General features: G+C 49.8%; 6 protein-coding genes across 6 annotated transcripts; 2 read left to right on the top strand and 4 right to left on the bottom strand.

The window, feature by feature from the left end:
• Positions 1-376: 376 nt before the first annotated feature.
• N7508_002113 (uncharacterized protein) lies at positions 377-1,192 on the top strand (the record flags this gene model as incomplete). The annotated part of the gene is made up of 1 exon (XM_058460179.1): positions 377-1,192. The coding sequence occupies one exon, from the start codon at positions 377-379 to the stop codon at positions 1,190-1,192; it is 816 nt and encodes a 271-aa protein (XP_058323711.1).
• Positions 1,193-2,148: 956 nt separating this feature from the next.
• N7508_002114 (class I SAM-dependent methyltransferase) lies at positions 2,149-2,820 on the top strand (the record flags this gene model as incomplete). The annotated part of the gene is made up of 1 exon (XM_058460180.1): positions 2,149-2,820. The coding sequence occupies one exon, from the start codon at positions 2,149-2,151 to the stop codon at positions 2,818-2,820; it is 672 nt and encodes a 223-aa protein (XP_058323712.1).
• A 129-nt stretch (positions 2,821-2,949) lies between these two features.
• N7508_002115 (FMN-binding negative transcriptional regulator) lies at positions 2,950-3,720 on the bottom strand (the record flags this gene model as incomplete). The annotated part of the gene is made up of 1 exon (XM_058460181.1): positions 2,950-3,720. The coding sequence occupies one exon, from the start codon at positions 3,718-3,720 to the stop codon at positions 2,950-2,952; it is 771 nt and encodes a 256-aa protein (XP_058323713.1).
• A 1,606-nt stretch (positions 3,721-5,326) lies between these two features.
• Positions 5,327-6,790, bottom strand: N7508_002116 (AP-2 complex subunit mu; the record flags this gene model as incomplete). The annotated part of the gene is made up of 3 exons (XM_058460182.1): positions 5,327-5,333; positions 5,392-6,382; positions 6,454-6,790. The coding sequence occupies 3 exons, from the start codon at positions 6,788-6,790 to the stop codon at positions 5,327-5,329; spliced, it is 1,335 nt and encodes a 444-aa protein (XP_058323714.1).
• Positions 6,791-7,627: 837 nt separating this feature from the next.
• Positions 7,628-9,909, bottom strand: N7508_002117 (ERF4 family protein; the record flags this gene model as incomplete). The annotated part of the gene is made up of 2 exons (XM_058460183.1): positions 7,628-8,785; positions 9,739-9,909. 2 exons carry the CDS (start codon positions 9,907-9,909, stop codon positions 7,628-7,630), a joined length of 1,329 nt encoding a protein of 442 aa, XP_058323715.1.
• A 531-nt stretch (positions 9,910-10,440) lies between these two features.
• Positions 10,441-14,038, bottom strand: N7508_002118 (TMEM198/TM7SF3 family protein; the record flags this gene model as incomplete). The annotated part of the gene is made up of 2 exons (XM_058460184.1): positions 10,441-13,064; positions 13,120-14,038. The coding sequence occupies 2 exons, from the start codon at positions 14,036-14,038 to the stop codon at positions 10,441-10,443; spliced, it is 3,543 nt and encodes a 1,180-aa protein (XP_058323716.1).
• Positions 14,039-14,752: the final 714 nt, after the last annotated feature.

Consider the following 14,752-nt stretch of genomic DNA (forward strand, 5'->3'; position numbering starts at 1 on the left):
CACTCTTGAAAAAGTATAACAAAGAGTGGAAGTTCGGGAGATGTTCGCTTGACCGTTTGCGGCCCAATTTTCTTTTATCGCTCGGATCCCCCCTCCCCGCCAACTCTTCTCCCTGACAAACACATTCGCTCAAATACATCAACACCACTTTCCCACTGTCGCAACCCTCGGACCGGGTGGAAATCGAAGCGCATTTCAACCACATCATCATACATTCTTTCTGACCACCCCAACTCCGTCGTTGCGCATCGCAACCGCCTCCGGCGCAATCGCGCAGCCCACAAATCGCGACCGCGACTCACGTCTCTCGTTGACACATTCAACCGATTTTCCAATCTTCCAATCGCTCTGATATCACCTTTGATCTTCTACAATAATGTTGCTTCCATCCGCCCTCCCATGCGATGTGCGCCGGTCGTCTCGCTTCACCCCTACTCGCCTCTTTTCAACTCCTCCCCCATCCGACGGTTTCGCATCAGGCAACGGCCTTCTCGGCACCTGTCGCGCCTTACAATCTCTTCTCAACGGATCACCATCACCTCCATCGCGCCGCTCAAAGACCCAGCGCCTTCAGAGCCCTCTCCCAATCAACACACCGCGTCGCTCGCCGCGATCGCACAAAGCCGCCCGTCCCGTCTCCCCTAGACAAACACCACCTCCTAGAAACACCGCTCTCACACCCCCACCCGCACCGTGTGCACCATCGCGCGGCGCAAACAAGCGCCGCCGCGACGTTTTCGAAGACGAAGACAGCGACGCGGAATTGAGCCGCGGGCGCAACCGTCTCACAACCCCCAAACGCATCCGCCACGCTCCCTACAACATCCCTCTCGGTCTGTCCTCAACAGATTTTTACTCCCTCCACTCTCCACCAGTCACTCAATCTCCCCCTTCTCCCCCTCGCCGTCAGATGAACCCACGCATCTCGGCCGGTCCCCGCGTCGATCCTGATGCGCCTCTTCCTTCCATCGAGGCCACAGAGGAACCTACTTCCTCTAGTCCAGTTGTTCAATCAAACATCTGGACTCAAGATCAAGACCAACGCCTTCTCGAGCTGGTCCTCGAGAAGTTCCGCCTCTCCCAACAAGAATGGGACGAGTGCGCGCGTCAAATGGGTCGCGATAATATTGCCGATAGATGGCACTCTCTCGTCCGCGAGGGTCGCGTCGGCTTGCGCCCTCGTCGCCGTTAACCACCTCACCATACCCTATTGCTGAACGCAATTTCCATGTTTCATTATGTATTATATGATCTGTACCCCTGTACTACCAACCTGTGATTTGACATTGGCCAGCCTGTTTTATTGACTTTGATTTTTTTTGCAAACAAAAAAGCAACCCCTGTACTATTATCTGTCTTGTTTCTGTGGGATGTAATTATCGCTTGTTCTAGCACAAATTGCGCTTTATTTTGATTCTGTTTTGGTCTTTTGTGAGTCCCATTTTCGGGCTCTGTGAATATGCTTTTGCTTTTGTCTTTGATTTTTTTTAACAAGACGCCCCTACCTGGGCTTGCTCATATGATGGTTACAACCTGCTTGGTTGATTTTGCACATCTGCACATCTCTTGCTTGGTTTGCGCTTGTTTGGGATATGTACTACTATCTACATCTACTATCTAAACTTGGTTGTCATTTTATTCAGATATTGATTTATTAAATCCTTCTGGACTTTGGTGTCACTCCATCGTCTCTTCAGTAGATGTACATTAAGATGGTCGCCCGGCCCTCCTCAATGACAAATGTATTAGAGAAGACGGTTCGCCACAGCCAGTGATAAAGTCGGATATATGAGTCAAAGAACGTACTGCGAGATCTCCGCATTATTATAGATTTCCCATTAATAGTAATTAATACAGAAGACGCATCGTATTGTCTCTCGCTATAAGCTGATACCACTAACAAATACCTGGCCACTCTACACATAACTCTAGTGCTTTGACCTACCTCGTATGTGCCAAATGAGTCATTATTCACCATAGTACGGAGCAAGTCCGGCCCCATTGAACCATACAAGTAGAGAAACAATCCTTATAAATAGTCAGGAATATCACGCCTTTTCATACAATTAATTTCCCCTCCAACAAGAAAGCACCCAGCAGCTTGATCGAAGCCCTAATTCACTCTACTACATTTTACCTTCCTCCAAAATGACCACTTCAACCGCCAACCACGACCTAAAAGAAAACATCAAAAGAGCCTACGATGACATCGCCGACAAATATCTCACCTGGACCGAACATTCTCACAAAGTCCGCCTTGCATACGTGAACACCCTCCTCCAAAACCTCAACTCAACAACCGAAACAATAATCCTCGAACTAGGCTGCGGCGCCGGCGTCCCAGTCACACAACTTCTATCTTCTAACGAGAATTTCAGAGTAACAGCAAACGACATCTCCTCTGCCCAAATCGCACTGGCAAAACAAACCCTGCCGGAGTCTGTGACCTTGATAGAAGGCGACATGATGGGCCTTGACTTCGCGAATGAATCTTTCGATGCTGTATTGGCCATGTACTCTATTTTCCATTTGCCGCGTGAGGAGCAGGTGACCATCCTGAGGAGGATCTTTGGGTGGTTGAAACCAGGCGGTTTCATTTTGGCTAATTTTCCGGCCGGGGAGTTTGATAGTCAGTTTAATGAAGCTTGGTTGGGGGGCCAGAAGGGGGTTATGCATTGGAGTGGATGGGGGAAGGAGAAGATTGGGGTTATTCTTAAGGACGTGGGTTTTGGGATCATTGTTGATGAGGTTGTTGTTGATTCTGAGGAGGCTGATCATGACGTTGCTTTTCAGTGGGTTTTGGCGAAGAAGGAAGTATAGGATTATTGTTTGGGAGTATGAGGTTTTGAGGTGGAAGTACATCCTTTCATGTTCTATGCTTTAGAAAGATTTAGGTCTTGGGTCATGGATTATTGGTGAAAGTAAAGAAGAGTTCTATATGTTGTTGAATCACTGCTTCATCTTCGCTGCATCTTTCATCTCACTACACTCTTTGACCATACCAGCCAAGTGTGTCCCAACATCCGACCCCAGATTGTGAAATCCATTAATGATACCCTCACGATCCTTCTCCCCCATCTCCTGACTCATCTTAAACTTGCCCCCAATGCTCTCAATCGAAACTTCAATCCCAATGATATTCTTCTTCATAATATCAATATATCGATCCGGGGCATCAGAAACATTCCAAGGATCCGGCCTCCCATTGTCGCCACCATGACCCATAACCCCAGTCTCACAAAGAACCGACAAGTCATGAATCTGCTGCGACAGATACTGAGACATTTCCTCGGAGGAAGAGTCATAGTAGATGGTAGCCTTGCCATGAACCTGTGCAGCGGCATAGTTCCACGTCGGCACGACCTTGCCAGTGGCTGGTTTCGTCTCGGTGTAGAATTTGGGCGTCACGTAGTGATGGTGAGACCCCGTGAACAGGATCATTACATCCTGTTGAAGTATCTGTGTAGAGGAAGCTGAAGCAGCTTCAATGATGGCTTTGGCCTGGGGATTTTGTCGCGCCATGTGTCCCCGAAGACGGCCTTTCACGGGTGCGTCTGGGTCATCGCTAATTGTGTTGAGGACCCATGGGATATGGCTGGCTTGTAAAAAGGGATATGACGGCGAAAAGATGGCCGTGGTGAGAATTCCCAGGGGGTTCGCAGTGATGAAGTCGAAGAGAGCCTTGATGGATGGTTCGGCGTGGACGGCTCGAAGATACATGACTGTGATCTTGGACAGATTGAAGAAGTTCGCAATTATTTTCCAATGGCGACCTCTTCATGCTTATCATCAAGCCACTTTTCATGGGCTTGTAGCTAGTGCAGACTTCATTGGCTTAGTTGACCCAGCCGCCGCTTGATTTGCGGAGGTACATAGCCGAAATAGGAAGTTGTGTCGAGATCCAGAGAAGCCCAAAGTACGGGCGTCGATATACAATTGAAGTGTACGGAATGATCGATATTCAACATGAGCCACGCGCGGGATCTAGGAATGTTGATAGCTTATGCCGTCCTCTTCGGATTTTGGAGGGGAGCAGCTATCAGGGAGAGTACTATGGGTTGATTATCTTTGGGGTTTTAATAGTATACAGCCATCCCTTCTCCACAGAGTACCAAAAACACTGTTGTATCGAGGACTTTGGGTTACGTGAAGAGGAAAGACTTCATATTTGGTCATTTGGCGAAAAAGCCAGAAACATATACATGTGCAATAGCTAAAAGTGCAGAGATTGATTCTCGAAATCCACTCCTTCCAACTTCCATTTGGGGCAAGTCCCATTGGAGGCCCTCTCCTGCTATGCCTTCGATTAGCACGAATACATCCCTACATGTGCACAGTGCTGTCCTTTGAGACAATCAGCTAGTCTCTCTGAGGCTTACAAGCGCCTTGGCAGAGTTTGGCTTGTCAGGCTGTCCTCGTGATATGATATGATCTTGAATCACAGTGACGATTCTGAAAGTCCAACCCAGCTTCCATCGCGTTATTCTATAGATTTCTTGGCTTGCTGGATGATTTTTGGCTTACTGTTCGCTTTTCTCTCCCTGTGATTACTAAAATACACTCCAACCAGCAAAGAATGGCCAATGGTCGATCCTAGATATCAGTCACGTATGAGCATGGCTACGAGGATCTCGACAAGAAGTACGTCCAATTCCCATTCAAAATCCAGCATAATCTGATCTAATGAGCGCCATTCAAGGCGCTTCGAATCTGTCTCAATCGCAGCTAGATTCGTCTTCTACAGGTTGGATTCCTGGGCGGCTTCAGGTAGAGGAAGAGAATGGTTCGTCTTTCTTGAATGTATCGTGTTCGAGGGATATGGACTCTGCGCCATGCGATTCTTCGCATTTGGATGAGCTTTTGACTATACCTGCCCTTGAAAGTGCTCTCGAAGGAGCTTGTCCGATGAGTCTGGCTGAGGATCTGAACAGCCTTCTTCAGTTACCAGACACCTGGTCTGTTGAGTATCAAATGGGCCAAGGGCGAGATTTTAACGCACATGCTAGAAACAAGGTGTCTTGTATCATCAGCGGTACCACATCGGTGCATGTGCCGCCGGATTGGTTTCCAATCTTTCCAGATATCAATGTGAACAAATGGTATATTGCAACGAATGCCTTGATTCCTCACCAGCGATAAGTGGTTGCATTCTAGTCACTGTCAGACCAAGGTGAAGAAGTATTGAATGGGAATGGAATTCAATATGTATCAAGGTATGTATGGTCCATCCAACGCCAAGCACCCAGCCGTGTGCAAATGAATGATAAGAAAAGAAGAATGACACAGACATGTAGTTGATATTAACACATTCGAACGACAAGAACAATCAGAAACTAGTCAATGAAGTTAGCATGAGCACCACAAACCAGATGTGTATATCAAGCCACTTACCGAATCTCATAACTCCCCGCGCGAGTCATATACCGCACCCACTTAACAGAAGAATAGTTATTCTTCTCAAAGACTTTAAGATACCGCACAAGCAAACCAGAAGAAGTAAACATGAGCAACGAGAAAGAAAGACTAAGCGGCGGCCGACTCCAAGCCTTCTGATGCGTCATAGACGTAAGAGTAGCCTCAGCATTAAGCACAAACTCACTCTGCCCAGAGAAGCGCGCAATCTTCCAAACAATGTTGTTCTGCTCAGGCTCGTACTTTGCACGGCCCTGGCTCGTCCGCTCAGTAGTCTTAGCGGTATTGAGCGGCGTAGGAATACGGATAACAACATTCGTCGCAAACAGCTTCGAGCTGTAATTCGCCTTGATAGCCACACTATACTCAACCTTCGTCGTACCAATCTCCCGCACAATTGGGTGCACCTTGAATGGCAGATTGACGTTCTCCGTCGCGCGGTACCGCATCAGCTCGAACTCGCCGTCCGGCGGCACGAAAGAGATGATCCGGTCTGCGTCGAATCGGCCTAGCTTCACGCACTGGTGAAACTGGCAGTCTTCCAGCGTGACCGAGCCTGCTGCTGCGCGTGTTGCCTTTGATGTGCCGAGTCCGTTGCCGCCACCGCGGCCGCTGCTGGGGCCGGAGGATTCGCCCGGGTCTAGCAGGAGACGGTCGTTCAGGCCAAATTTGCATTCTGGGGTTCCGGATAGGTAGGCGCGCATGACGATTTGGCCGTTGACGTCGGCGCGGAGGACTGTGCCTGTTGCGGACATCAGGAGGTTTACGTCTTCGATTACGTCGACAAAGGCTTCGTTCTTGCGGTATTTTATGTCGGAGCGGCGCCAGGATAGGGCTCCTGTTGCTTGTTGCGTGATTCTGGAGGAGTCGGTGGGGTTGTTGGCGATGGCGGATTTCACGCCTTCGGTTGTGATGTACATTTTCAAAGTGTCAGGGTCGGTGTTTTGGGGATAGCCAAAGTCGAGGATTTCTAAAAGTGAAAGAGGTCATTGTTAGATATTTCTTTTGCTGGGCCATTGGATTAGAGCGGGACTGTATTACCATCGAGCAGCTCGTAAATTAGGACAAAATTGTTCTTGACGGCCTCCTCGTCCAATTTCCCGAAATAGCTCTTGCCCAGCATGATCAGCCGGTAGAGGAATTCGAACACCAGCGCAGCATTGGCATTACTCTTGGTAACCGCTACCAAGTAGATATTCTCGTGCTTGACATGGCTGAATGTCGTCGAGCCCAGGGTCAGGATCGGGGAGCGGACCTGCGGGTTGGAGATGACCTGGATGCGGAAGATGTCGGCCAGGCGCGGGCGACAGTCGCTGCGGAAAGCGCGAAAGATGAGGTTCTCACCCTTTTGGTTGAATATGAGAATCCCTGAGAGCATGGTGTGCGTGTCTGGTGAGGTCCAGTGGATGAAAGTTGGAGCTTAGGGAACGGGGGTGGGGGGTGGATCGACACCGCCTGGAGTATAACCCTGGAAAGGAGGTGACCTTATTTGGATCTAGATATTGATGTTTTCTCAATCTCAATGCGATGGTTTTTCGTGAATTAAGTAGAGCCTGGTATGAAATACATCTTCACGAGGTACTTGGCATATGTATGCATATTCGGAAAAAAAAATAAAAAAAATTGAAAAGAAGTATATCAGACATGATCCAACACCAACACTCAATCCACTTAATTACTGGCGAAATCTTTTCTTTAACCAATAATGCTTACCTAGTCCTGCGTAGATTTGTCTTGAACTTCTTGGAGGAAAATTTGGATGAGAGAAAGGGAGAATCAAAACGTATAAGCTGATTATTTCGGAAGCAATAGAGCTCCACGGTTGCAAGTTGCAAATCTTAGAAGTGACAATTAATCTAAGAACAATCATATATGTTTTCCGTAAGCTGAGCAACTCCAAAATGTGAGAATCCTGTGTATCGGCCAGATATGGACAAGGCCAGATCAAATAACATAGTAAACTTGGGGCAAGCCACCCTCAAAAATGAGGTAATATGTAGACAATGTGATAGGGAAGATCCCAAAGGTATCAAAAGAAATAATTAGAAAATATCAAGCCCAAAGATGTAGAGAGGAAGGGTAAAGATCCGGGAAAGGAAAACTGCTGGGGGATGGATATCATGCAGAGGCCCAAGGGAAATGCAACAAATTACAAACATATACAATCAAAAAAAGAGAGCAGAATGGGAAGAGTGTGTGTGCAAACGTAGCACACTCAAACCCCACCGATACCAGTACTAGGCCTGGTATTAGGAGCAGAGGGAGCCTCACTGGGCACGATGCCAACCTTGGGATCAGGGATCTGGATATCAAGCGACATATAAGCGGTCCGACGAAGACTCCAAATATGAACACCATCCTTAGCCCCAACCTCCTGGTTCCACTTCTCCAGCCAGGATTCGACATGCTGCAGTTGACTCTTAGCCCCGGGGGCATTAAGGTCATCCCAAACCCACCCGGTCAACAAGCCAACCGCACCGTCAAACCAATTTCGCAAACTGAACGGATCAAACGCCTTGATGATACCATCATTGACAGTAGCAATGACTTTCCGGAACTCCTGCTCAGAAAGTAATGGGTCCAGAATCTCAGGGTAAAGATTCGAAAAAGTCGGCGCCAAATCACCCTTGATCATCCAGTCTCGTCGAATCCGAATCACACGCGTTGTCGTATACTCATGCGATCCAATCGGGACATGCGGATTGAGATGAGGGAAACAGGGGTGCGCAGGGCCCCATGCTAGCTCCTCGGCGACATCGGCGGAGGGCTGCTGGCCCGTATGTGAAGGCACGGAGGCAATCTGCGATTGAGAGCGAAGCGAGGTCGTTGACTGGGCGTGGCGGGGCGAGAGATCATCGCGGCGACGGCTTCCATCCTGCGTTAAGTGAACGGCCTCGGGTGGCCGCAGATTCTCAGTCTCCCTTGCGGCGCTGCCTGCGAATGCGGCTACCATATCTGTTGGTGAGAGATGTTCGCTGCGACGATGTCGGGGTGGTAATGCGATGCTTGTTCGGCCACTTTCTGTCTCGCCTTGGCTGCGCTCAACGAGCAGGCTGCTTGGGGATGGTGTTAAGCGGCTGCGCCGTCGCTCAGGGACGCTGAGGAGTGGGTAGGCGTCTCTTGTGTGACCGAACCCTAGAGGGAGGCTTTCGTCGGATTGGTATGCTGGGACGGTGATTGGGGTTATTCGTGGGACGTGATTGACTGGGTTTGCAAGGCGGACGGCTGACGGACGGAGGATGAGCGACGGCGGGCCAGAGATTGGGACGCACTGTCGCCGCTGCGCGCGAACGAATGACGGAGTTGCCTCCACGGGGGCGCGATTGGAGGAACGGATGGTTAAGGATTGATCAACCGCCCTCGTTTCGGATCTCTGGTGGGATGTGAATGACGCCGTTTTGAGGTGAGAAAGGAGAAAGGCGGAGATCGGCGGGAAAAGTCTCCAACATACGGCGTGTCAACGAATGTAAGAAAGCAATGATTAAAAGATTAAGAAATGCTAGCAGAGAAAGAATGGGCACTGTTCTAGAGCTTCGATTTTGAGTCAAAAAAAGTGAGGCGAAACCCTTCAAGTATAGACGAGCCCTCTTAAGGGATGAACACTCTCCGGTTTCACTGTGATTAATCCACCATAATCCCTTGTTTCATCCTCGATCTCAATTGGATATGCAGACAAACGCTAACAGCTGCAGGCAATGGTGTAGAGGCCTCATTGGATTTCAGCCTGAGTCTCGGGAGTCGGTCAAGACCTGAGTCACCAGCTGAAGGTACTCGTTTGCTACCTGCTAATGGTACTGGCACCTTGGCTATATAAAGGTGAGGCTGAAGACTATGATGTTATACACCCAGCCATTGACTTGAATATGCATTGACTGTGGCACAAGGACTAGCTCAGTCAATAACTTGACCTAGCGGAAACCAACAGCAGCTATATAACCTTAAAAGCACATAGATCGAATTACATCTGAAGCGACTCATCCAAAGTAAAAATCATATTTCTCTCTTGTATCTGAATGACTGACTCAGAGAGTCTAGGTGGGCATACCAGAGATTGCACGAACTTCCGTATATAAACCCCGAATAACGGACTGCTGTAGTTACCTGAGTGAATATACTCACCAGTATCTACGTACACGCGTACTCGCGCGAATAACATCGAACGCTTGATCAGAAGCCGACACTTCCCAATGCTGAATTCACATCCTTTGATTAATCTTAATGTATTCAAGCTCAGTCACACTCGCATATCTTTCAACTCCCGTGTCTGGAGAAGCAAGAAACCTTTCCTTCGCCGCGATCTCCCACGAACGCCCATCTATGAATTACGGTGGTAAGAATGCCCATCCCAAAGTTCCCCCCATTCGTGCACTCCAGCGTCTTCACAGTTAGCAGCAAATTTAAACACAGGATCTGAATGAAGCCGAACCACTCCACGGTAGTACTCTCCGGGTTTTCGGGGACGAATTCGCAGTTAACAACACTGAGATACCCAAGCATTTGCTTAGCGCCTGGGCGTGAAGCGCTCTGGGTCATGGAAGTGCTAACAAAATAACTAATCAGTTTGGGTTGGACTGAGATCACGCAGGCTGTCTTTGGGTTTGGGGCTATGGGCTATGTCTTGAAGACAGAGCCACAGATCGGCTTTTAATCTGGGGAAAGTGTTGTAACCGGTGAGTAGCTGATATACAATGAATGCGCAGGATCATGGGGACAGAAGAGGGTTTCAGTCTTCGATCAGTGTTTGTGATTCCCCTGTTTCTTTTGTTGTTTCTGAATCCGGATGTTCGTGTACGTAGGGTGTATCCAAAAGCAACTAGAGTAGGCAGAAGCGTTCAACCTATGAGGATAATTAGAGAATTATATATCTAAGTGCCGAGGTGGAACGTCAAAAGACTCATAACCTGGGGCTATACATGTATGTGAATAAATCATAAGTCATATAAGACAACATAACAACCGCACCAACGCCGAAAGCAAGCAAAACAAGGGTATCAAATCAAGTAAAGGAGCAGAAAACCATCACCAAGCCTACAGTTTTTTATTAGCAGAAGCCTGCATGCGACGCATAGCCTGACGATGCAAATCGGTCATGCTGCCACGCTGCATGCCATTGGCAACGGCACTGTCAAGCTGGCGCGATGAAGCGTCCCGCATCTGCTGCACAGAGCCCCAGAGACTACTATGCGGTCGATCGGGGCTCACTGCCCCGCCCATAGGCGGGGACTGGGGAGGGAGAGCGAGAGGATCACGCTTGTGGGTGATTTCCTCGCGGACAGATTGGCGCCATGCTGCCATCCGCGATGCAGATCTGTTTAGCTCGGCGCCTGGAGGTGGTGATTGCACAGGGGATGGAGCTTCGAGGCTGTGGACACTGGCTGCGTAGGGGGATTGCATTGTTTGACGTTGGAGCATGGTGCGTCGTTTTGAGAGGGGGATGTCGTCTTCGTCGCGGAGTGGGCCTTGTTCGTAGTCTTCGTCCCTTTCTTCGGGGACAGAGAGGGGTGGGGAGATAGGGGGGATATCGTTGAAGGACTGACGGGATTGGTTGCGGGATGCCCAGGGATCGTAGCGGAGGGATGTAGATGACATGCGGTTTCGGACCATGTCCTCGCGTACGGCGAGGAGGGGTGGTGGTCCGTTCCATTTTGGTGTTTGTTCTGTTTCCTTGTTCTCGGGGGCAGTGATTGTCAAGTATGGGGTTGAGGCGCTGCGTAATCCTGCTTGTCCTTCTTGGGAGTGTGGTAGTTGACCAGTGGATGCTCGTAGCATGTTCACAGAGCCAGTTGAGGCGTTGCGAGAGAGTGGGCTTTGCATAGCTCTGCTGAGACTGCTCCTAAACTTGGATCGAGGCGCTTCGGCCGAAGGAACGGATGAAATGGCAGCAGGTTGGATAGCTTCCACCTCATATGGTTCAGTCCTGTTCACAGCTGGAGGTGGTTGAGCATTCAGAGGCGTCTGGAGAAGACCGTCAACATCGACGAAAGCTGCAGTCTCCTGCACTTCCTCAGAGTCTTTCACTTCAGGCTCAGTGTCGAACTCAATGGGCTCCATCTCAGGAGTGTCGGCGTCTGCCAGATGTTTGGCCCATTCATTTGTGCGATAAGAATGAATGATCCTGGATGTTTGCTCAGGAAGGGCTTTGACAGTTGAGGCATTCAGTTTCTTGATGACTTGTTCCCTCTTGATCTTCTCGACTGGCTTGGGACCGGGAAGAGGAATGACTTCCTCGTCGATGGTGTCGACTGTTGGTTGAGCCTCTGTCTCTTTCAAGGGCTCAACTAGGCCATCCTTCTGAGATACCTGCACCAACACCACGGTTTCTGCCTTTTGGCTCATTGGTGCATCGGTGATCTCGGGTTGAATATCCGTTGCAGGAGTATCTGGCGATTGGAGCTGTTCAGACATGACTGATATTCCAGTCCTGTCTAGAGGGCTTGCGATGGTGCTCTCGATGGGAGTGGGAGCAACAGTTTCAGTGGTGCTTGTTGGCTGTGTAGACCTGCTGGCAAAAGTTTCGTAGTTGAACACTTTACTAGCAACATTCTGGATTGCTGCATCTGTGACAACGCCAAGCCCAGCTTCCTTGGAAGCCTGAGGAGCAACCTTGCTGGCAATAGGTTCGTCGGCAATGTCTTTCTGTGCATCTTGATGCTCTGCTGCACCTGAATCCACGGCCAGTCCCGCTCCTGGAACGGTGTTCTCGCGGACAGCCTGCGAACCAGCATTCGACTGGGTCTCCATCTCAATAGTACGCTTCTCTGGCAGATCCTCCGGCACAATGGCTTCTTGCATAGGACCCTCCTGGACACGCTCGTGGATATCCGATGCGATACTTGGGCAACCCACGCTCACTTCCTGGAGATCATCGACATCATCCACCACGCCGTACACAGAGGAAGAGGCATCGTTGTGAGCAACCAAAGCCTCCCGAGACTGGGAAGTGACCTTCATGTCAGTACTATTTCGCCAGGACAGCCTGTTCAGCAGCTCTCTGCCAGACATGCGTTTCGAGCGTGGTGTCCCAGCCTCCGAGCCGATGACTGCTCCATTCTCAGAAGAATTGTCATTGTCTTCGCCGAGGACATGAGTAACGACAGGCGTCTCAGGCCTGGCCTTGGAATCCCCATTTTCCTGCTCGGGTCCTTGCTGCTTTTCTTGCTCAGTCGATTCCTGAGCATCCTCCTCTTGCACAGGCTCGAGTTCCCGAGCTTCGCCGTTCTTTTCGCTTTCGGCAGCAATCTCGGGACTCTGCATTTCCTTCATTTCAATATCACCATCCTTGTCATTGTTGGAAGACGTGAACCCGTCCGAGCCGCGTCGCGAGTCTTCGCCGATGGCCGTTTCGGACACCGAGGCTGTCTTGCTCTTGCTGTCCTGGCCATTACCGTAAGTCATTTCCCATTCGGCACGTTCCTGGATGTTCTTCTCTTCCAATTGTCGACCGGCTTCGGCATCCTCTTCTTCGATCTTCCGCTCATGCTCTTTACGGGCATCTTCTTCCTTGGCTCTGCGCTCCTTAATGACCTTCCACAACCTGAGCTGGGAAATTACACCCAGAACACTGACAATAATCGTCACAGCGAGCTCAACACGGATGTTGCGGGTGACCGGGTAAGTATCAGTCTTGAGCGGGAAGATATTTTGGTTTAAACCTGGACAAGTCAGCAACCGGTCACACTCCTTGCCAACAAATTTGTATGGACTTACCCCAGATATACAGCCAGAATTCTTTCAGTCCAGCTCTGCTAAAGCAATCAATGCCCAACACCAATGCCGTGGCACCAGAGAATGACGAGCATCCAATGAGACCATATGGACGAGTATAATGACTGAACGACAGACAATAGAAGCCTACCGAGAACGCGATGATCATTCCGGTTCTGGGACCGCTTTCAGTTAAAAGACCACCGGACTTCAGGGCAAGAAGCCACATGCTGAGACAGAAACCGCCCAGGAGACACCCTAAACCTTCGCAAATCTCTTTGAATACCATGGAGAGGCCACCAAAGACGGCACCGGTGAAGAAGACAGCTACGACATAGCCACCCTGTACAGCATTACTCACCGGTGGACTCATCACATATACAATCAGGACGGTAACACCCAGCGCAGTGAGGAACGCCGTTGAGAGGAAGATCTGGACCCATTGCTTGCGGACACCAATGAAAGCAAGAACTGCTCCCAGCGCCAGAAGTATGAATCCTCCAACTCCCAATGCTGGAGTGATCACCGGCTTGATAGGAAGTCCGCCCGAGTATGTTGGCCTTGCTGAATCGGCCGCTTCTTGCTGGGAAGCAGCAGTGGCTCCATCGAGAGAAGGGACGGTTGAAGTAGCTTCAGCGGCGGAAGCAGTTGTTGAAACGGCGTTCGTCGTGTTAGCAGTACCCGTGTTGGTAGTCGGTGCCGAAGTTGATGTTGAAGTTGCCGTCGATCCCAATGCAGTTGTCGACGCATCTGTTTGTGTTGCCGACGTCTCGCTAGTTGTACTCTCCGCGGCTTTATCGGAATCCGTTTCCTTTTCCTGCCTTGCCTCTATCTCGCGTCCCAGACCCTGAGCTGGTGCAGCCAGTGTCCCTGCCACAAATAGCAGGGACAGAATTAATGTGAAGAACACAGACCACCGCATGGTTACTGTGGTATGCGAAACGCGAAATGCTCGGAACGCCAGAGATGAGTCGCACAGGTGTTATAGGGACAGGCACATATCCACGCGACAGGAGCAGCGAGGTATTAATTAGGAATAATTGGCAAGCATAAGCAGAGTTGGAGGCAGGGAAAGCAATAAAAGCAGCCCTAGCCATTCCACGCGGGGCCCGGTCTATTTTGTTTGCATATTTGAGTTTTATTTTACAATAAAAAAAGTATTAAATGGATATTCCACGCGAGTTGACTAGTTTTCTCTCTATATTAGCCCCACCGATCGCGAATGTGGCCGATCTAGCAAGGATTGGCGTCCCTCGCAGTCGAATGAGATTGCAAGCTGAAGCGAAGATTTTCCTACGAGTGGATGAAGAGTGGATTCGGTGGTCTTTGCTCGGCGAATATTCCTGTTCAGGGGTGAGATACTGTCAGCGTTGTGTATATGGAGTACGGACATGGATGTGTAGTAGTGTATGGCGTATCTAATACTTCCATTCCACGGAATTCACGGAATGGAATTGATCTGTCATAACTTCTTCAGAGTCAGAATGGACTCACCGTAATTTTACAACTCCAAGTCCGGTGGACAGACACAGGAACAGGTCCTCGAGCTCGGGAGGCGCCGTAACTAGGGGTTCGCCAACCGATCTATCCAATTTGCCCACGCCAATACTCGCTACAGCCTTTGTCCTGCAAGCCT

Source organism: Penicillium antarcticum (assembly GCF_028974205.1).
Source record: "Penicillium antarcticum strain IBT 31339 chromosome Unknown utg000002l_segment0_segment0, whole genome shotgun sequence".
In the NCBI taxonomy this organism is placed as follows: Eukaryota; Fungi; Ascomycota; class Eurotiomycetes; order Eurotiales; family Aspergillaceae; genus Penicillium; species Penicillium antarcticum.